This window comes from Talpa europaea (genome assembly GCF_964194135.1).
Source record: "Talpa europaea genome assembly, chromosome: 10".
In the NCBI taxonomy this organism is placed as follows: Eukaryota; Metazoa; Chordata; class Mammalia; order Eulipotyphla; family Talpidae; genus Talpa; species Talpa europaea.
Window position 1 is genome coordinate 3,283,375 of NC_140077.1, and position 22,757 is coordinate 3,306,131.

The 22,757-nt window shown below is 55.2% G+C and overlaps 1 protein-coding gene across 1 annotated transcript; it reads right to left on the reverse strand.

The window, feature by feature from the left end:
* Nucleotides 1–5: 5 nt before the first annotated feature.
* Nucleotides 6–22,237, reverse strand: FANK1 (fibronectin type III and ankyrin repeat domains 1; the record flags this gene model as incomplete). The annotated part of the gene is made up of 12 exons (XM_084244529.1): nt 6–199; nt 317–361; nt 452–529; nt 923–1,066; nt 3,191–3,356; nt 8,194–8,259; nt 8,817–8,891; nt 9,829–9,910; nt 14,913–15,037; nt 17,371–17,548; nt 17,750–17,919; nt 22,152–22,237. The coding sequence occupies 12 exons, from the start codon at nt 22,235–22,237 to the stop codon at nt 134–136; spliced, it is 1,281 nt and encodes a 426-aa protein (XP_084100655.1). The 3' UTR covers nt 6–133.
* Between the last annotated feature and the right edge of the window lie 520 nt (nt 22,238–22,757).

The following is a 22,757-nucleotide window of genomic DNA, read 5'->3' on the forward strand; positions in this document are numbered from 1 at the left end:
ACAAAAGTCACTGTGAATCTTCGACTAAATAAATAATCCGGCGATAGCCCCCTGGGCTGCAGCCGCATCTCTCTGCTTCAACAGCCAGGCCCTGCCCTGTGGCCCTGGGCCTTCGGAGACCAGCGGACGGCGGTCAGCGGACCAGAGACTTCTCGGGCATTTGCTTCTTGTTCCTTTCTTCCAGCAAGGAGATCACATTCTAGGTAAACAAAAAACACGTGACTGGGATCCAAGGTTGGGGTGTTTGTGGTGTTCTTTTGTTTTCATCTTTTAAGTAGTGTAAATCAGCCCTGAGAGGCAGAAAGAACATTCCAACCTGTCTGTCAAAGACTCTGGCCATTTCGAGGACACCTTTGCCGAACTGGAAGAGAAAACAAGGAGCTTTGTTATCTTCCGTGTGTTCTTTCTTCCCCTCCAGGGGAGCACCTCAGAGAGAGACTGGCTTCTTTACCTCATTCTTTATACTTGCATCTGCCCCCTTCTCAAGAAGTAACTGGACTAACTCTTCGTGGTTATTCAAGACAGCCACCTGAACATGAAGAGTCGGGGCTCAGTGAGCTGCCCGCAGGGGCGCGCCGGTGCCAGCAGCAGCCGGCGGGGCTGCCTGGGCCTCGGTCTGCCACGGCGCTGGAAGTGCGGCTCTCGCTCTGCAGGGAGGACAGCCTCGCGGAGACGCACACCGAGCTGCCTTCTCCACACGAGCACACGGCAGGCCAGGCCCTCCGGCTTGCGGGCAGAGCTGCTTTAACAGGCCTGTGCTGTCCTACAGGGACCTGGCACTGGAATTGGGGGTCTGGAAAGGGATCGCTGTCCACAGACAAAGAACCATGACAGGGCACTGCCAGGCCTTTGCAAGCCGGCCGGGAAGCAGCTCTGGCTGCACCACGCAGAAGGCCTGGCGGCTCTGGGACGGAGGACTCACCATCAGGGGTGTCTTCCCATCCTTGTCCCTCATGTTCACGTCGGCTCCAGCCTCAATCAGCAGCGAGGCCACCCGCTGGTTTCCCGAGACAGCGGAGACTCTCATGAGCGGGGTCCATCCCGAGCCCGTGTCCACCACGTCCACCTGTGATGCCAGAGGAAACCTGCCTGAGCCCGGCCCTGCTGCTCCAAGGCCACGCAGCCCTGCAGGAGGCGCATCCTCAGCAGGCGCCCGAGGGCAGACGGCATCTCCCTGGGCTGGGCCAGAGCTGGGACCCCAATAGCTGCCATTCACACAGAGTGAGAAGCTGCGCTGGCCTCGCCACCGGGGCGCAGAGGCCCCAGGGGTCCCCCACATCTCTGTGTTCTGTTCAAATGGTTCAACGATGAGAAAAAAATGCAAATGATCACTCCTGGCCTCCTGCCTTATTTTCTCTTGTCTGACTTTCCTCACCAGTTTTTTAAAGTTTGCTCTATTTACTTTAAAGTGCCTTTGAAGCACTTTTTTTTTTTAATCAAGGTTAGGAAATAGGAAGTTTTATCTATTTTTTTTTTCTCAAAGAGGCATGTATTTTTATTTATCTGTCCGTTCGTTTATCACAGTCAGAAGCACGGGAGGGCGAGAGAACCCACCAGAGCCAGAGCGGGGAGCAGAGCAGGCAGAAGGACCGAAGCACACCGCTGGGGGGAGCAGCGGGCGGCAAGGGGGGTCCGCGCACCAGGCGGGGCCCCCCGCAGCGGCCAGGGAGCAGCCGGGGAACGAACCGGCGCCTCAGAGGCCGTGGCCAGCCCGGCAACCCAGCGCCCAACCACTGCGCCACCGGGGAGGCCCGCCTTTGAAGCACTTTTAAATCCTTTCTTGACTAACCTGTTAATAGATACTTAGATACGTGTGCCCTTTAACTGAAAGCACCTGTGGATTTTAGGTGGGCGACCCAGAGGTAGAGCAAATGCAGAAGCAGCCAGATCCAGCACACACATCCCAGCCTGCAGACGGCCATGCAAGGTTCTCCCGACTGAGCCTCGTCACAGGGCAGCCTCCCCTCCCCACCTGCCAGCCACATGTGAATCATCAGTGGCACATTCATGTATCTCCAGTGGGAGAGAGAAAGGTGGAAACCGCCCTGAGGGAGTGTGCTTGTCCCCGAGGCCCCGAGAGCCCATTCCCAGAGGCCCAGGGCCCGTGTCCAGGTGGAGAACACGCCCCTTCGGCAAGGGCCTCCTTCCCAGCCCTCAAGGACTCCACAGCACGAGCGCAGCTCGTCGTAAACCAGACTGGGGGTGGCTGCCCCACACAAGGCAGGGGCCCGGACCACCACGAGGCCCACAGGCTCACCCGCCTGACCTCCTTACAGCTTCAGAACAAAGAACACAGGACATAAAATAAACAGGCATTATCCTAACAGACGTTCACGTCTGGGGCCCTTTGCTCCACCCTCTGAAGCAGCAGCAGGTGGTGAGACCCCCTCTTAGGCCTTGCTTTCCCGCCTCACGCCTCAGAGACAGACCAGGACGAATCTGCCGACGTGTTCCAGGAGAGACTGCCGCCCAGGCGTGGATTTATGTGCTCGCCACCCAGCACCGCCTGTGAGCACAAGCCGGCAGCATCGTGCCGGTCACGCCTTGTTTCCAGGGCTTCCGTTTTTGTTTTGCTCCTTTGACACCTCGGGCTAAAGTTTTCAAAGTCACCGGCCGTTACGAGAACTGAGCGAACGCTACTGCCCATCCTCAGTTACTCAGAGACGTCCCAGCAACTCTGCTTCTCTTTGCTGAGTCTCACGTGCACATTCTGGTCACGTGGAATCACAAACGAGCAGGGGCCTGCTTCAAGGTGGAGACACTAAGCACCGACGTGCCCTAACCCTGACACGGCCCACTCACGCTCTGGAAAGGTATCATGACCAACCTTGAAAGCAAACCAAGAGAATCAGGCATCGGATTCTCAAAGCCAAGGAGCGGCACCCAAGAAAACACCTGGTGTAGGTGCCCCACGGAACTCAGTGGGCGGGTGGGGCAGAAGAGACACCGTGGGAGAAACAGCAGGAGCCAGCAGTCAACACTGTGGTTTCCCCAGACCAGATGGGCCCCGGGACAGTCTGCGGCCTCAAGGAGTGCCCAGTGGTCTTTTTTCTCCAAGGCTGTGGGCACCTCCATGCTGAGAATTTCCAGAAAGTTCTCCAGCAACTCAGTTCACCTAATCAAAGCCACCTGCGGAGGTGCCCGCGGGAGGCCCTCCCGGCCCGGCAGGCAGCGTGGCCGGGGACCCTACCTCGCAGCCGTCCCGGATCATCCACTCGATCACATTGCAGTGGCCCCCGTCCGCAGCCCAGTGCAGAGCCGTGCAGCCGCCCAGGTCGCGCGTCTCCCAGGAGGCGCCGTGGCAGCGGAGGTACTTCACCACGTCCAGGTGGCCGGCGTAGCACGCCAGCATCAAACTGCAACACACAGCAGGGGCGCTTGGCGATCAGGGCCGTCTGCAGACTCAGGCCCTCTCTCACCCTCCCAGGCTTACCCAAGAGAAGCCTAATTGGAGTGGGAAAGCCTTAAAAATGACTTAGAGACAATAGGAAACACACCTAGACAAAACGTGGTCTAGCACACGTGGATTATTATTCAGCCATGGAAATGGAGTAGGCCAGCTCCTCGAGCAACAATGTTTGGTTCAACATCATTTCACGATAACATTGAGAAGAAAAACTAAATTTAGGGCCTCCCTGGTGGCACAAGGAGTTGGGTTGGGTTGGGTTGGGACACAACCTATGAAGATGTCCACAGCCACTGCAGCACAAGTTGGATCCCCGGCCAGGGAGATACCCACAAGGTGCAGCAGACCTCTCCTGTCTCCCCGCTGCTCCCCTCAGCAGCGCATTTCAGTCGATCTGCCTGTTCTGTTCCCTGCTTTGTCTCTGGGGAATTCTCTCACCTCCCCCACACCTCTGGCCTGGACCCCAGTTCTTGTATGCATAAATAAATAAATCTTTTTAAAAAATTTTTTTAAAAAGCACTAAATTTCATTGACAAAGAACAAACCAATGCTACTCCAGGCCTGGCTCCTGTTAGTCAATCTCTTGCTCAGCTGCAGTTCCTAAGAACCTATCAATAAAATTGAAGCCTCAGGTTGACACTGAGGACTCAGGCACTAACACAGGCTGCCACATGGATGAACCTTAAAAAGCTGTGTCAAGGGCCTCCCTGGTGGTGCAAGGGGTTAAGACACAACCTATGAAGCTACCCGCAGCCGCTGCAGCATGAGTTCAATCCCCAGCCAGGGAGCAACCCACATGGCACAGCAGACCTCTCCTGACTCGCCCGCTGCTCCCCTCAGGAGTGTACTTCAGTCAGTCTGCCTGTTCTGTTCCCCACTCTGTCCCTAGTGAATCCTCTCACCCCCCGCAACTCTGGCCTGGATGCCAGTTCTTGTATGCATAAATAAATCAATCTTTTAAAAAAAAAAAAAAAAGCTGTGTCAAATACAAGACGCCAGACGCACGAGCCACTTCTGCTGTGACTGCGTCTATGTGAACTGTCCTGTCCACGAACAGGCTGCGGATGCCAGGAGCGGGGGGGAAAGGCATGGGAGAGACTGCTAATGGGTAGAGGGCTTCCTTCCTTCCGAGTGGATGGAATGTTCTGGAATTAGTAGAAACAGCTGCAACTTTGTTAATGTACTGGAAAATGAAATGCCAGTTGCACATTTTAAGGGAGTAGATTTTGTGGTGCGCAAGTTTTACCTGTGTTAAAAGTGAAGAGTCACTGTGATTGCGTGACCTAGAGCCGTGATGCTATTTGAAAGGAAAGGGAAACAAAATTCCCATTTGACACTATCTGAGGGAACTACCAAGCCAACTCCTTACTCTGAATGTTGGTATTTCAAGAAAATTGTTAAACATTTACTCTGTCTTTACAGGAGAAGTAGCATCCTCAGCTGATGAGGGAAAGGTCTTTTTTCCCCACAGCTAGTAAAAATATTCAGAAATCCCATTTTCGCAACTCCCAATTCAATAGGCGGCGCTTCAGACAGATCCCGGAGGAGGCTGAGCGCGTTGATGAAGGCCGGTGAGGAGGGACACTCACACGGCGGCCAGAGGGCTACCCCACCCGTTATTTCCTCATTGCTATGGGAAATTCTCCTTACGAAGGAGGCCGAGGGCCACACCCTAACCCACTCACCGAGCCCCGTCGCCAGCTGTGGGGAGACCACCCTCACGGTGGGCCCCGATGGAAGTGCCCCACCGAAGCCACAGCACCAGCTGAGGTGTCCCTGCGCAAACGACCCCGGAATTGAATCCAGCTGAAACCCTGGATCTAACTCACCCCCTTCACCGTGGGGCCACAGCGGTGCACCCCGGCTATTAACTTCCAAATCCACCAAAGCATGATCCCTGACAGTTTCTAATCTTCATTACTAACAAGGCTAAACCTTTTTCACCTTTAACTTTTTTAATGTATTCTACTATGAATGCTCTTGGAATAAACTGCTATTTTTTAAGTGTATAGTTGGTTTTGATTTTTGGGGGGCGGGGGTTTGGGGGGAAGGAGGTATCTTCTACCTATTCAAGAGACCAGCTATTTTCCTTACTACGTTGGCAAATATTTCCCCAGAATGTCCTTAACTGTGGAATCAAGTCATTAAAAATGTGTCACTGCTCCACCTTTTCTTTGGTGATTTCTTTCAATGCTTTTGTCTTTCCCATTGTAAGATCAGAGTCACATACTGTATTTTCTGGTCCTTTTTTTTCTAGTTTTTCTTTTTGCACTTACATCTAGTTGATCTGGAATTTGTTTGGGTACATGCTGTCAGATCAGAACTTAGCTTAAATTGTTGCCTTCGAGTAGTCTGTTCTTCCGACATCTTCCTCAGCGCTGTGCCTCTTCCCGTGACCACACGCGAGGTTCGGGCATATGAGGGTCTGTTTCAAGACTGCATTTTCCTTCCTTTTCTCCTTTTCCCCAATTATCCTTCTACTTTGGTCACTATCACTTGATAAGGTGCTTTAAAAATTGTCAAAGCAAATCCACATTCTTCTTCGAGAAAGTTTAATTACCTGCTATCATCTGTATCTTATTCCAGGCAAATTACAAAATCATTTTGACAGGCTCCCAAGAAAAATTCCAGTTAAGCCCACACTGATTCTATATATTAACTTGGGACAAAATAAAAAGTACTGTATTCAATCTTTGTCATTGTGGCATATGTGTTTTTTAAATCTTTGTTATCTCAGTACATTTTCATAGGTTTTTAATACAAGTTTCTAACGTTTTCTTGTATATTTTATTTTTTATGCTATTTTGTTTCACCCGTTGTATTTACTGACTGGCTAGTGCCATTATTTAAGATAATCTCTTCTTTCTTCATGTCTGTACACTTTCTTGAGCCTCCACCTTAAGTCCAAATATTTGAAAGTTGGTTCTCTTGGATTCTGCAAGAAATGAACCCTGTCTCTTAAGCCTCCTCTCAACCCTTACCAAGCTGATGAGCCTTCCAAAATGCCGATCATAAAATAACATGGAACTCGCTGTCACCGCGTGCCAGGTGTCGTGATACATGAAACTCATTAAGTGCCCATGAGTCTGTCAGGACTCGTATTATCTCTTTGCGTGAGATGGGGAAATTGAGGTACAGAGAGCTTTAGTGACCTGCCCAAGGCCGCGCACTCTCCCCGCAACCATAGAGGAATCAGGATTTGACTGCGGGGACATCGCTGCGGATTTTCCAAGGGGAACTGTCAGCACCAAGAATGATTCCAGGGACCCTAAGCAAGCTCGCTGGTGGCACAGCCGGCCCCCGACTGGACTGGGGGGCCCCGTAACACACGTTCTCATTTCTTATGTGGATATTGGTTATTTCAGATTTTATGTTTCTTGGGTTGATTTTGATGATTTAAATTTTGTCATAAAAATAGCTACACCCACAAACTTGTCAGATTTACTGCTACAGAAGCAGCTGCTTCCTCTCCTGTTTACACGGCCTCTAGAACCATCAGCTACACACTTTGAAACTTCTAATTTACTCTCAAACTTGCGAGAATTCGGTCCTTTTTACTGCCTGGATGTTTAAGAGGCAACTCTGATATTTTCGAACTAATCAATTTCTACTTTAATTTTAATTCTTCCCTTTTCCTATCTCTAAATGTTTTTCTTTTTTCAAACTGCCATTATTTTTTTTTTGTTAAAGATTTATTTATTTATGCATACAAGAGCTGGGGTACAGATCAGAGATGCGGGGGGTGAGAGGACTCACCAGAGACAGGGTGGGGAGCAGAACAGGTGGATCTACTGAACTCCACTGCTGAGGGGAGCAGCGGGGAGACAGGAGAGGTCTGCTGTGCCATGTGGGCTGCTCCCTGGCCGGGGATTGAACTCGTGCTGCAGAGGCAGCGGACAGCTTCATAGTGCGGTTCTTAACCCCTTGCGCCACCAGGGAGGCCCCTAAACTGTCATTATTCTTTTTGCAAACATCTGGAGTAGAAAACTACATTTTTATACTTACAAGTAATTTTTTCAACTGCTAGTTAACCTCTCGCCCGGCACACTGTCTGGAGAGGGCGCAGGATGCCCTTTGGTCTGAGAAGCCAAAGTTTCTCTGTCGTTTCTGCAGCTCCTAGGAGTGGGGCTGGCAGTGCAGAGCCCCTGCCGAGGGGCTCCCTGAGCACAGCCTTTGCATTCTGTTTACTGTGGGGCCAGGTGCCCGGTTCAGGCCTGTCCTGTCGCCAATCAGTAAAGTCACTGATTCGACTGAATTGGCTAACTAGGCCTAACTGCTAGATTAGTGATTGCTTTCATTCTCTCAAAAACACTCTGTCATCTCCAAATGTGGGTTCCCCGTCAGGCTCTCTTTATCAACTTTTCCTGGAACTTCTGGGAAGTTCTTTGGTCAGAGCTGTTTGTGTCTTTAGAGACATAAGATGCTTATTTTCAGAATAGGCAGAAATGCAGTGACAGCCTCAAGGGAGGTCCAGGGACGGACCGCGGTACCTAGAAGCAAATGCCCAGAGCAGGTAGCAACTATTCTAGCAACTGCCACGGCTGAGCAGCTGGTGGCTTGGGCACGGGTCTAGGGATGGGGTGCACATAGCATCAGATTCCCCCAGACTGCCCTTCGACAGTCAACTTTCGTCATCACCACCTTGCTTTGCGACCAACTCACCTCTCCGTTCTGTCGAGAGAAACTGGTCAGACAGTTGGGTTAAATCAAAAACCCTCGCACAAGCATGGCCGTGCAGCCTATGGGCACAGACGCGCCCTTCCGGGCCCGTGCCACCACCCACCCACCTGTCCTTGCCACTTCCATTCTTCAGATTCACGTCTGTGCCGTTGGAAACGAGGATTTTCACCAGCCTAAAGGACACGAAGGCAAATGCAGCTGTCAGGGGGCTTCGTTTCCATTATTGTCAAAATGGCATTTTAGTAGTTAAAATAAAAATAGGATTAATATTTACATTATATAGAACACCTATACATATATATATATATATAATATCTAAATAAGCTACTTAGATTGATGCTTATCTCCAGAGAACTGCATCCCACAGAGTGTCAGCAGAAAGGACGCCTAAACCAAGCAGCCAGGGAAGGTTGCTCACCAGCAACAAACCCCAACCCTTTCTTTTTTAAAGGAAATTCAAATTCCAATAACTAGTTTTCCCAGCAACATACCAAATAGGTCACAAAGTACCATGAAGTGGTTGCCGCTCTTTCTGGCCACAGGATTCCCCATTTTTGTTTCCTCTCCCGCATCTTTGTGTAACTTCAGCACAGCTGAGGGCTCGGTCAGCCTTCTGGGGTGCCGTTTTGGAAAGAGAAGCAGCCGGGCTCCACCAGGGCCCCTCCCGTCCCCCTGCGAGCCCCCGGGAGCCGTGAATGGCCGGCGGCTCGGGGCCAGCAGCCGTGCCCACCTGGTGTAGCCCTTCTGGGCGGCGACCATCAGCGCGGTGAAGCCGAACTTGTTGGGGACGTCCACCTGGATGTTGCTGGGGAGAAATAGAGCCGTGACCCCGCCCGGCAGGGCCTGCACACCCACCTGTCCCTCTTGTGGGCGCAGGTGGCTGAAACAGTACATTTCCTGAAAATTCCAGTTTCTCCTGGGCCATTGACTTTTCATTGTCTCAGGCCGCGCTACCTGGTATTTTTAAAGATCTGGATTCACAAGAGGAAAGGAGGGACCTGCTGTCCGCTCACTTCCAACAGGCCCTGCCTTTGACTCGAAACCAGCACGCATGACAACCCCGCTGAAGAGCGCTGGGGGGACACCCGCACCTCCACGCCCACGAGCAGGCGCCCCACTGCCGGGCGCCCCACCTTCCCTCTGAGTCTCACCTCCCCCAGGGGGCGCAGGGCGCCGCGACCCAAGCACAGCGGAGCCCTGGCAGTCAGCTCAGCAGCTCAGGCTTTTTGTGGGTGCTGTCTCTGACTACAGCACCCCACTGGGCAACGACTTGTCGCCAGAGGCACTCAAACCGCGGATCCTAGGAAAAGCCCAGCCACGGCGTCTGCTCCATTGCCCCCCTGCGGCGCCCCTGCAGCGCCCGTGCTGGCCCGAGTCCCAGGGGTCCTCCAGCCTCTGAATCAGGAAGAACCGACGGAGCGACTCCTTCGTTTCATGGGCGGTTAAATAGACCCGAGCCCTGGGGCGACGTCTGTCCCTAGGCGCAAGAGGCAGAACCTCCTTCTGGGAAGCAAACACGAGGCCCGGACTTGGGACGCCCTCCTGTGACATCATTGCACCTCCACCGTGCCCGGCCCCCGCGTGGGGCTGGACGACCCTCCGACGGGGTGTGCGGGACTCAAGGCATCGTTCCGGAGCCTGTCTCTAAGGACGGGAATTCGGGGGGCACAACGCTGCCCTGCGCCTCCCCCCGCAGTCGGGAGGCGGCGGGAAGGAGAAAACAGGCCTGCGGCACCGCTCACCCTCCTTGCAGTATCTGGACCAGCAAATCCTCGTCGTGGACGCTGACCGCCCGGTGGAAGTGCTCGCTGCTGATGGGCTCTCCTGGGGAAGCAGACGGACGCGTCGGCGCCCAAGAGAGTGGAGGAGCCCCCGCCTCGCCCGTAGGGCCTGGGGTGGCAGGTGCCCCTGGCGCCCCCCCACCCTGGCCCAGCAAGGGCCTCTCCACGCGGGCGGAGCTCGGCTCTGGGCCGGCCCTGAAGACTCGGGGTGTCTTTGCATTAGGGAGGCACTTGAGTCGAGCTATGTTGACCTTTGAGAATAATCGTCCCGATGTCATCGGGCTTCACAAACATCTCTCACCAGTGGGAGAGGCTCCAGGCCTGTCCCATGGAGTGGTTTTATTTGCCAGTCACTGGACTGCTGGAGCCACAAACGAGCAATAAAAGGACAAACTGCTCCTGCATTTCTGAGCCCGAGGTCGGCTCGCCCCGGGAAAGCCCCGCCCTGTCCGCCCGGTCGGCCCTGTCCCTCTGCGCGGGGGGCCGGCGGGTAGCGCACAGGCCGGGCAGGGGCCTGTGGGGACAGAGGAGCCGGGACCCAAGTGGCAAAGAGACAGCGGGAAGGGTCAGAAAGGAGGCGGCCCTCGGACGGGGCATGAAGCCCGAGGAAGGGCCCCCGGACCCCAGGGTGGAAACAGCCAAGGTGAGAGCGGGAGCCGGGTGGCACTGGCGCCCCCACGCTCTCCTGCCCCACACTGCGACTTGCTGATCTTGTGCATGACGATGCTGCGGCTGCTACAAGACACACAGCAGGCGCTGGGACAGCACCCGCCTGGCCAGCCCGTGGGGCCTGCAGGGCACCCACAGGCCGGAGGGCAGCCTCCCTCCCCTGCCCCCATACCCTCCTGACCCCGAGGCTTGTGAGTTACAGCCCCTGGCTGTAGGCATCTCCCAGGTCTCCCCTTCATTTGTTCAACAATTATTCACTCAGTAAGGGACGTGCCGGGTCTTGTGCTGGGCACTTGGGGGTCCAGAGGGGCCTTGACCCCGCGCTCCTCTCTCACCATCACGCCAAGCACCCACGTTCAGAGCAGCTTCATTCCAAACGCTGAAAGGACATGCCCGCCACCCTGTCTTCCTGCACAGCACCGCGGGCTTTCTCCGGGCCTCACCCACCCCTGGGCTCCTTAGAAAGAGCTCTCGCCAGATGGGAAGTCGCACCCCCTTTTGCAGAAAGGAAGGGCAGGAGGAGGCAGGAAGGAAGGCGGGGGAGACAGGGAGGGGTGGGGAGACAGGGAGGGGTGGGTGGGCGGTGGGGCTGGAGGGCCCTTGGCTCCTCACTGCAGCATCATTTACACCCCGGGACCCTTACTCTGCACACAACAAGGCACGAGCTGAAGAGCTACAGGAGCAAGGTCAGGCGTATTTTGAAATCCAAATCTGAAAGATGGGTTCATGGTAGGAATCAAGAGGGATCAGGACAGAGGCGCCAGGAGTTCCAGCCTCTGATGTTGGGCATGTTTTATTTTACATGACTAAAGAACAAAACTTAACAAAGAATGATGAAATCGCCAGCTCTAAAATCTAAAAGAAAAAAAAATTCCCTGATCCTGCTTTTGCCTAGTCCCTGGGGAGAAGCCCTGGGCCCGTGTCCCGGGGCCCCGCTGGGCGAGGCGGGAAGGGGTCACCACCGGAGGGACTTGGCCGAGACCCTTCTGCTTCTCTGGGCAGAGTAAACTCCAGCCGAGTCAAAATTGTTTTGAAATAACAGCTTCGCCTGCTAGAGCGCACCAGTCTCCGAAAGCTTTTGAAGCACGTGGTGCTTCCTTTCCATCATCCCACACATGCTGAGACCAAAAGCCGCAAATCAAAGTATCATAATAAACTGTCAAAGGCCCAGGCGCGCCATGGACCCCGCCCCCAGGGAGGGCTCGTCCAGCCCAGGGGCCACCCGGGAGCAGGGAGGGGCAGGGCGTCCCCTCCCAGGGGACACTGGAAACGCCCAGTGGTATTTTTGATGGTCCAAAGCACCAAGGTGGAGAAACCCTGGGCTTGAGGAATGTGGACTCACTGACCTTTCGGGGGGCCCAGCACGGCTCAGGGACAAAGTGAAAGCTCCTCTCCCTCCTGCTTCCCGGGGAGGGGGGAGGGCCGCCTGCCTGGGGGAGGGTCTGTCACCCCCCAAACAGCCCGCACGTCCATGACCGTCAAGTTCCCACTGCCACAAAAATACAGGAAAACAGGTACCTGGCATGGAATCATCTAGAAGGACAAAGCAGCTCACCTCACTTCCACCACACTTTAAACCTGACACCCCCGACTCACATCCTAGCATCCAGCACGTGACTGTGCTTTTCAGAGTCTCCTCAGGCCACAATCGGAGGCCCAGAAAGGTCGAGTGAGTTGATCGGAGTCATCCAGGCATGAGGGGTCCCGTGCGCTGCAGCCCCCCTGGAGCGAGGCACCTGCCTGCCACTCACCAGCTGCGCTTGTGCTGATTAAATTCCCAGCCAAGCATTCACCTCAAATAAGTAGATCTGACCTCCCCGCCCATCCCTACAAGATGAAAGGGGGGATCCCCAGCAGCTTCCTAGGCACCGTCACCTCTCCAGGACACTAGGCACCGCCCTCCTCCATCCCTGCCCAGCCCAGTGGGGGCTCCGCTCCCCCACGGGGCGACTCTAGCCACCCCGTCGGGACACTCTGAGACACAGGGAGACCCAGTCACACCACCTCCAGCTGGGAGTCTGGAACTGAGGCACAAAGACCCGGATGTTTCGATGTTAGGATGTGATTCAGATAAACACATGACGTGCTGCAGCTCCTGCAAGAGGTAACTCGCTCCCTCACAGCTTATTCTGAGGACCACGAGCATCCCGAGGAAGACCCAGGGACAACAGCAGCGCTCACCACCCAGCCTGCTGTCTCAGCCACAGGAAGCCGCAGCTTCATTTGGGATCTGAAAGCACTTTCTCAGCATTACTCATTCACCCCTCCTGGGCCACCAATAGGAAGGCAAAAAGGCAGGGAGGGTCCCCACCCCACCAAAAGGGGTTGCACAGAGGCTCAGAAAAGCTGTGCAATTTATAGGAACTTGGTAGAGAAACAGAAAAGTGAAGAGCTGCTTGGTGCTGGCGCAGGCAGCCGCGCTCCCCACATGGGCAGGGTCAGGAAGCAGAGAGGGAACTCTACTCTGCCCGCCCCCAAATCCTGCAGGGTATTGGGGGGCTGGCTGAGGGGTCACCCTCCAGCAGTGTGACAGGCAGGACTTGCCCATGTGGGTGTGTTTTTTCTAATGTTCACCCCCATCTTGCAGCGACAAGGACTGGGCAGGCCCACACGGGGCCCTTGCAGCAGGCCAGGGCCGGGCGGAGTCTGGAAGCGCCCGCTCAGGGGCCCGGGAGGGTGGCGAGCCGCAGGCCCAGGCTTAGGCTGTGCAGGTCTCTATCAGGAGCAGCGACAAGCGGTGAGCGCATTGGAGAGGATATTTGCCAATTAATGAGCAGCAGCTGTTTTTCTTTCTTTTTAAGAACCCAGCTGATTAAAATTGCATGCCTCATTTAAGCAAGCATCTCGTGTACTTTACCTGGGCAGGAAGAAAAAACAGGCCGAGCACCTTTCTTCAAGCAAAATATTTGCTTTCGTGATCCATTAAAACACTTGCAGGCCCCATGCAAATCACCGCTCCCTGCAGCAGCCCCGCCTCTCTGGCATGAGGCTGCAGTTTTAATTCTTTGTGTAGCATCCTCTGCCTCCTTGCTTGGGTCTGCTTTGGGTGCCATAAACGTGTCAACAGCCTAAGGGGGCAGCAGGGAGAGGTCTGGGGCCTCAGCATTCCGGACAGGTCAGAGGCTCAGAGCCTCCTGCTGTGAATGGCAGGGAGAGGCTCCCGGTAGACAGGGGCCTCACAGCGCCTCTGGCCCCACAGGAGGCCGTGTCCCATGGAAGTCACAGACTTCAGTGGAAAATGCCTTGGCCCGCTGGCCCAGGAGACCAGGGGACCCTGGAGGCCTCTGGAAGCAGCTGCAGGGGAAGGCACAGCCCTGTCCCTACAAAGATGGCCTCTGCCTTCCCAGCTGAGCTCCACGCGGCTCACCAACGCCATCCATGCACACGGACAAGGTCAAGAGCTCGGCCCTGGCAGCCCCAGGGTTGGACTGCACCCCACTGGCCCCTCCTGGCCGGTGCAGGCAGACTGCCCACTGTGGGAAGGAGACGGTCTCCCAGCTGACATGGCGGGGAACTCGGCCTCCCTCCTCCTCAGAGTTCTGCCTCTGGGCCTTTTCATTCTCTGCCAGCCCACTGAGTGGGGATCCTCTGCCAGCTCACAGCAGCTGACCCCCTTTCAGAGCCAAATCGTGTCCAGCGAGATGCAGGGGATGTGCTAGGGTGTAGACACTCCAGGCTAACTCTAGATCCAAATCATCTGTATCCCGCACCCAGGCTCCCATGAATCAATGCTTCACGGACACAGCTGAAAGCCACAAGAAATACATGTGCCGGTCAAAGCTACACCGCGCCGGACAGCGCTTGACTCACAAAGGCAAGACCTCTGTGGGCCGGAAGCACAGCTCCGCCCATGCTAATCTTTGCCTCACATGCCTCCACCATGATCGCAAGAAGTAGCTGCACCCCTGAACCTGACCTGGGCAAAGGGAGTGGGTTGGGGCGGTAGCCTCGAGCCCCCACGTCCAAGCAGAAGCACGCCCCACCCCTCACCCGGGCGGCAGAGGGTCCTGCCTGCCCCACAGCAGCCCCAGGACCAAGACGCGCACGCGGGGGCGTCCAGGCAGACAGAGCGTGGCGAGACCTGGTCCAGCTCCCGAGGACCCCAGGCAGTCCCCGGCTCCAGGAGGGGCGAGTGCTCAGCCTGCACCCGTGCCCCCCGGCTCCCAAGGAGAGGGGACGCGGGGCAGGGCGGTCCCGGCACAGCGAACAGCCCCCTCTTGCCGAGGGCGAGCAGGCCCCTGCCAGGTCCCCCGGGGAGCAACATCATCACTGTCTGGAAGACACGGTCGTCTCTGCTTTCCAGGGAAGCCCCCCAAGGGCAGCGTCTCCTCGCCCCCTCTTGTCCTCCGCAGCGGCGCCCGTAAGGCCATACTCACTGGTCGTGGACACGGCCACCACGGGGCTGTAGTCGAATTCTCCGGAGGGGCTGGTGACCTTCAGTCGAAACCGGTACGGAGTCCGTGGCTCCAGGCCCTCCACCACGTGCTTGGTCGCGTACCCCCTGGAGAGGGGACACCAGTGAGCTACCGACACCCCCACACCAGGCAGCGGAAGAGCGGGGGGGACGCGACATCCGTCTCCGGTCCGGGGCTGGCCTTGGCTGGGGCGGTCACGCCTCCGCTGTCCCCCTTGGAGGCCTCCCCCAGCTTCACCTCCCGCCAGCCCCGCCTCCCCTGTGGACTCCCCTGCGCCTCAGGCCTCCCCGGCCACTGCCCCTCCATTTTCTGCCCTACAATTTTCTTTCCTCCTCGGCAGAGCTCTCCTGAGGCCAGACGCACTCTCTGGGGCTCACAGGCAGCCCGTCCAGGCTGCTCACATGCAACCTAAACATGTATTCAGTCCATCCCTCTCATTCCACGCAGCTCAGCTCCGCAGGGCCCCTTCCCGCCAGGCGCGGCCAAGAGTTGGCGGGCGCGCGACGGTGCCGAGCCAGCCCGTGGCTGGTTCAAGTCCCCTGACAACACGGCTCCAGCCCTGGGCCGGGTGGGCATCTGATGCCAACCCAACGATTAAACAGCCGCGCCCACCCTCACAGCCCAGCAGCAGCCACCCACGGGCGAGGCTGGAGAGCAGCCTCTGGTTCCTCTGAGAAACCCAGACAACCTCCCAGATCCCCGTCCTGAACTCCCCGTCAGACAAGCAGTGACTCTGTTGCAGGGAGGGCCACGAAGGCCCCGGACAGTCCCCTGCTGAAGGCTGGGCTCTCAGCGTGACGTGACCACTTCCCAGCCGCCTGCAGGGCCCTCCGCAGACAAGGCAGGGCAAGGCCGTGTGGGGCTGGAGGACATGGAGCCCCCGAGCACGGAGCCTGAGCAGAGTCTAAGGAGCCTGACCTTCGTCCTCCAAGCCACAAGGAACCGCTGAAGACGAGGGCAGAGGAAAGGCCAGCGGGCAAGGAGCTGCAGACAGAGGGCGAGAAGGGGCAGGGGCAGGACCGGGGAGGCACCACCCATGCTCTTGCCAGTGTGCTGGGTCGGGGCCCTGGGGCAGCGGCGCACTAGTGAGCAGATGGCGTTAGTCGGCGCCCCTCTAAGGAGACACAGCAGGTTAACGGGGGGATCAAAGGGGCTGAGCCCACAAAACCAGGCCACTGGCGCTGAGAAGGGAGCCCAGAGCAGCAGGACATCAATTCCAGACTGGCCGGTGGCTGACGTGGATGGACACTAGGTCAGGAGGAGATGGGAAATCCACACCCCCAAGGTCAGATGTTCCAGAGAAACGCTTCTATACAGAGAGGCTCAGCTAGCGTCAATGCTTCCTAGAGAAGCTGACAGGAGGAAGCAGATGAGGTCGGGATGGACAGTCCCATCCTGCCACCTAGTGTCCAGGGTGCGCGGCTGCTTCTGCGAGGGACCACGGGCGTTTCTCCACCCCAGCCAGGCCAGGCCGGTCCAAGCGCACCCCCAAGGCGGGAGAACGCAGGGCAGGGAGATGCCACCACCCAGGGGACACATGCGGGGCTGGTGCTCGTGGCCACTCTCCACCTGGCCGCCCCGTAGAGGGGACACTCAGGGGGGAGGGAAGGGTTGCCCAGGACAGCCACATGCCCTCCTCCTCCACAGACCTGCTCTGACGTCCCCCTCGTGCAGGCTGGCGGGTGGAAACACGTCAACAGAGAAACATGTGACATGGTTAAAACCACAGCTTTGATCAGCCAGGCCAGGAATTATTTTCCTATGGCGAGCACGTTTTGGATAATGCAATTTTTCTTTGGTTCAAAGAACATCCGTCATATCTTAGGGATATGACGGCCAGGAAGTGGCCAAGCCCTCGTGCCCCCCACCCCACCCCGGGCCACGCGGCTCCCACTGAGGGCCTCTGCAGGCGGGAGCACTCGACCTGATGTCTGCAGGGGCCGACAGAACCAGTCGCGCGGAAACCGGACAATTTCCAGGGAAAGGCCACGAGACAGACCCGGTGTGGGAGCAGCTGGTCGAGGCTAAGGGGGTGGCCCATGGGTGGGGAGAGCCCAAGCATCAGGGGCCCCGGGTGGGGTCTGCGGGGCCCCAGCCACGCCTGTGAGCAGCACAGCCTGACGGGAACCTCGCTGAATTTCATCTGTCAATTCTGTCTCTTGGGTGTGGATTTTTCTCAATACGCCATTAGACTATTTCAGACACCTAAGGCGCTCTCGATCGTAAGGTGGTTTCCTCCCCAAGTTGCTGCTAATGCTTATTTTTCAAAGTTATTATCATTCCTAAGGAGCAGCATGCACATGCACTGACTCACTCTTTCCTTGAATTTCAAGAACGAGTCTTCTTCGAGACAATAGAAACCATCACAGCTAATCAGGAAATCAAAGCGCGAGGTTCAGCGACTCAGTGCCGCACTTACGTGTAAATGATGCCGAAAGTGTGCATTTTGGGGTCTTCTTCCTCGATGGTGAACCGGAACCACTGCTCCTGAGGCCCCTCGCGCTTGGCTTTCTTGTCCAGATCCCAGTACAATTCGATACTGTGATGAGTCACTTTGCCCACGACAGGCGGGTGAGGCTTGGAGGAAGGTTCGATATCTTAAAAAAAAAAAAAAAAATAGAGGGTTTCAAGACTTCCATTCCAGGAAGGAGATGAGCTGAGCGCATGACAGCTGCTCGCCCACCACCAAGCTGTCTTCCACACGCCAGGCAACCACGCCCTCTCGCTCCCCAACGTGGACCTCTGAGAAGCCCAGCGATGGGACACTCGGCTGACGTGAGCTGCCCCAGCCCTCACACGCGGTTGCACCGTGCCCAGCAGCATCACCCTTCGCTCATGGCTGAGGAAGTATTCAAGGATCAGGGCCCCAGGTGGGGTCTGCAGGCCCAGCCCACACCTGTGAACACCACGGCCTGCTGGGAACCTCGTCAAATCCACCTCTCGCAAAGGTTCCGAGAGGTTGTGTAACCTGTCAGACCAATCAGACGGGTCTCTGAGCTGAAGAAACCCCACAGACACGAGAACCTTGCGTGAACCACCGGTAGATGCAGCTTAGAGACAAAGGGCATCTCTGCTCCAAATATCTGCAGCCCAGATGACAGTGCTGATGAGGGTCCATGTGCACCAAGGGAAAACCTGGAGGCTGGTCCCCAACCAGCAAACACGAGCAGTGCACACGGGAGTCAAAACCCACGGCCCCCAGAGAGCCGAAATGACACCGTGTCCCGAGTGGTCTGGCCTACGGCTACTGCGAGATGTGACTCCCTTTCCAGAGGGACTAGTGAAAAGATTAGCTATTGGCCGAGACAATGAAGGGAGAGGACACGCACACACTGGTGGAGGGAGAAAGCGAATTCTGCCTTTTCTTGAAAGCAATGCATCTACCGGCCTCTCCAGGCTTGCCCTCCTGCCAGTCTCTCCCAGAGACACCAGCGTGCAGGCGCATGGGGACGCGCATGTGAGCACCCCAACTGCTACAGCTCCCAGCAGCTTATAAGGACAGACGCTGACCCACTAAGGGAACCGTCAGATAAATCATCGGTCTACAGCATAGAATAATCAAGAGTAGGCAGACTTTTAAAAATGGATGAGACTATTCCAGATGTCTTGGAAGGATTTCCAGAAGATACTGTTGAAGCAAAATCGAGATGCGAAGAAAAATGCAGGCTCGGAATTTCTGTGAAGATGGCACGGGCACAGCCGGGCACACTCCACCTTGTTCAGCGCACGAATCCCCCTCCATGGAAGTGGGAGTCACTGGTGTTTCTAGTCCAAAGTCACCTGGCCTAGGAGTGCAAGTGGGGAGAGGGGTCATGAGTGCATCCTGGACCACAGCGCCGGCCCCGCGCTACCCCAGGTTTGGCCTACTGCTGTGACTAGTAAAACTCCTTTCCCAAGTCCATGTTTAGAAAAACTCAAAAGCTGACATCTCTGCTATTTTTTTTTTTAAAGATTTATTTATTTATTTATACAAGCACTGGGTACAGTCAGAAGCGCAGGAGGGTGAGAGAATTCACCAGAGCCAGAGTGGGGAGCAGAACAGGCAGACTGATGAAATACACTGCTGAGGGGAGCAGCGGGCGGCAGGAGAGGTCTGTGCGCCATGTGGGACACTCGCTGGCAGCCGGGGATCAAACTGGCACTGGAGAGCCTGCGGGCAGCTTCGCAGCCCAGCGCTCAACCGCTGCGCCACCAGGGGAGGCCCTCTGCTATTAATTTATTAACAACGGTGTTTCTAGCCACACTTGTTTTTATCTTAGGTAAGCAGAAGAACTATTTTGGGAATTGCATTCAGAAGTTTTATAAAAAGTACAAACATACCCATAAGCGCATATTCATAAACAATTCAGATGTTGATTTTTATACAGCAGTTCTAGAACTCTGTTTTTTCCCAAGTATACCTCCGAAAAAGTGCTTTGCTTGCTTGCGTTAGGCCTGATAATCATCATCCAAAGGAAGCCAATCGCAGGCTCTCAGATACAACATCTAACTTTCCTAAAGATTACGGACAAAAAGAAAATTCTCTTAATTTTGCACGGTTCCTTTAAATAATTGGCAGGCGCTTTCTACTGTTAAAAGTTTTCCGAAGAAGGAAAAACAGCAACAACGAAACTACAAGGCCCACCTCAAAGGACAATTATGTGAGAATTTATGGATGTGCTGTGTGCCATAAAAGCTTTTTGTAAGAAACTTCTTATGCAAATCTGACAAATAAAACAATTTTATGCCCCTGTTGCCATTTGTCAAGCAATAAATAACATGAACATGAAATATGGGTCTGATACACTGTCACTGTTCAGTCCCCATGGAGACAGAGATGGCATAAAACATGGGCTCTCCAGCGCGCCAGATCCCCGTTCTTAAAAGCTGTCATTTACAAATTATAGGCTTAAACACAGAATATGACAAAGAAGTAGCAAACCACTCTAAAATATTAGGGCTTAGCCTTCGAAATTTTTTAAGATAGAGGTTGCAATCATATCACACAACAGAAATGTACCAACCCCGCAGGAGGAGACGCAAAAGCTGAGTCACTAAAGCAGCAGATTGCTCAGCGTCCCAGGCTGCCGCTGCCTGCCTTTCAAATCCTGCAGGGGCACCTGTGATGGCATGTGTGCTGGACGGAGCCGTCACGACCAGGTTGAGGAAGGCGGGGACAGCTGGACAGGATGCCGCGGCGGGTGCTCGTAGCAAAGCAGAACACAAAAGGTCAGAATCACGGGTCCTGTCCTCTCAAACACACCTGCAAACCGACCGAGGTCAAAGTTCAGTGACAGGGACACCTGCAGCCTGGCCTCTAGTGGCCGACGGCCCATGACCAAGAGGCCACATGCTGTGGGGACGCTGGAGGACAGCGGTGGCCGTCACCTGGGAGCGGCGCCTTGTCCCGTCTAATGCAACCACAAGTGGAAACAAACCCATGTCAGCGTGACACGGACAATCAGCCCGCGTCCCGGGCCTTACAGGTGTCAGAAAATGCTTGTCATTAATACGTATCGAAATAGGAATTTTTCAAGCAAAATATCATAACTGTCACGTGGTGACGACAGTTTCTCCTTCCACCTGAAAACAGAGTGAGACACAGATGAGCGTGTGGTGCCGTCACCCCTGTGTGCACGACACAGAATCCTGTAAAGCCTCGTAGACGAAAGGACCAAGGACGGACGTGGCGATAACCACCAGGAGACGCAATTGCTCCATTTCTACTAGCCAAGGAAAGTGAAATTAATTGTGAGGCAACTATAAAACTGAACGGGAAGGTGCTCTTCAGACTGAGAAGAAACGGGCTTGCCGCAAGCCACAGTGGACAGACCACAGGTGGACAGGCCACGGCTGGACAGCTCCAGGTGCTCAACAAGCCTTCACCAGGGCGGTGGCAGTGTTTGACAAATAACTTTAAAATAGCCACTCCTAGAAACCGGTCCCCACCTACAAACGGGTCCAAAGAAAATCTTTCAAAATGAAAAAATAAACGTAAAAGCTAAAATGTTTTTGCATTGTGTATACTTCCACTTACTAAGAAATTTTAAACATAAGCAAAGTGTGTATAGTGGATCTGCAAAGCTGCGTGGTGCGTGCCCGCGCTCCCGGCACCCAGCTCCACCACTCATAGGCAGGATGTAGCCAGTGGCTGTTTCAGCTGCGCTCCCCTCGCCAGGCCGGTTGCTTTGCTGAACGCTGGGAGACTGGGTGTTGCACCCGACGGCATCCTGAGCAATCCGCCTGTCATTTAATCGTTACAGACACCTTGTGAAGGACCAGAATGTCACCCATTTTACAGACAGGCCCTGGCACAAGGTCCGGCAGCTTGCGGGGGGGGGAGCCCGGGGAGCTGCAGGTCAGGGATTCAAACCCCGTGTGCCGGACTCCAGAGCCATGTCCTTGGCCGCACTGCGCGGGATCTACTGCCCCCTTGTGGTCACATACGTGCACACCTGCATACGCGACACCGCAAGCCAAGACCTGGAGAATCCCCTGTCACTCCCGGCGGTGAGAACTGCAGGAGCTCTAGCCGGCCAAGGACAGGTCACGTGCCCTGTGCACCGCGGTGCCGTCCATGGGGAGGGCGCGCGTCCTGCGCACCGTGATATGTCATGCCAGTGCAGGACAGGGCAGCCACTGCAGAGCTACCTGGAAGGATCTGGACTGACTTAAGTGCTGAGGGAAGAGCACAGATGGACACTACCCAGATAGACGGAATGTCATGAGTGACAACATACAGGTGCACGGCGACAGAAGGACGGAAAAAGGATTGAGAGACAATTCAAGTGGCCAAGTAATGACTGTCGTGGAGGTGAATTTTGACGCTGTGAGAGCATCAAATAAGGAAACAAACAACATGTAAATTGCACATGTTCACTCATTCTTAATGAAAACAAAATTGAGCTAAGGTAAGCCCCAGCCTGGTTTCTTCTCCCCTGAGCCTACACGGGCAAGACAGCAACAAGCATGATCAAAATAAACCAGGAGGAGTCGGCGAGGAAGCTCGGCTCCCGGGCTGCCCCGTGTACACTGTGGCTCCCTTTAGGGAAGCCGGCGGATGAGCCACATCACATTTATTCCCAAAGGAGCGCGTTTACTTTACACCCCTCCATTCAGCACATTTGTGGGACACCTGCTTTGTGTCCCCAGGGCTCAGCGAGACCAAGGTGGGGAAGGACGAGGGAACCTGGACACCAAACACATCCACGAGGTCCCCACGTAATGTCCAGGACGGGCTCTTGGAAACCGCACTGCGAGCTGAGCGACCCAGGGGGCAGGTCCCCAGAGAGTGTGGATTCTTCCATCGCTGGCCCGGGTTGCTTATTTCTCAGTGATCTAAGAAAGATGCTGCCTGAGGGCCCGCAGAGGCACACACCCCTGGGGTGTGGAGGCAGGTGCAGGGGGGACCTCTAGGGAGGCTTCTGCTGATGTGGGGGGGGCAACAAAGTGAGATCTGGGGGTCCTGGGAATGAGCCCAGCAGAGCCTGTGGCAGACAGCACACCATGCTCAGTTACTTTGCAGATGTTCTTCTGTTCAGGCTCCCAAGCAGCCCTATCTTAAAAAAAAAAAAAAAAATTATATAAAATGAACTGCTTCCGTCTACTTTGCGAACAAGCTCTTCAAGGGCAGAAATCAAAGATTACCCAAAAAATAAAAAATTAACAGTAAACTAACAAAAAATAAACACAACCTCCTGGAGCAAGAACCTTGAGCCTGGCCCGCTCCCCTGCCGGCTCTGCTGCCTCCCTCTCAGGTTACTGCCCCAAAAAACTACGTGATAAATAATTGTAAGATGATTTCAAATACATTAGGGGCTTTTATTT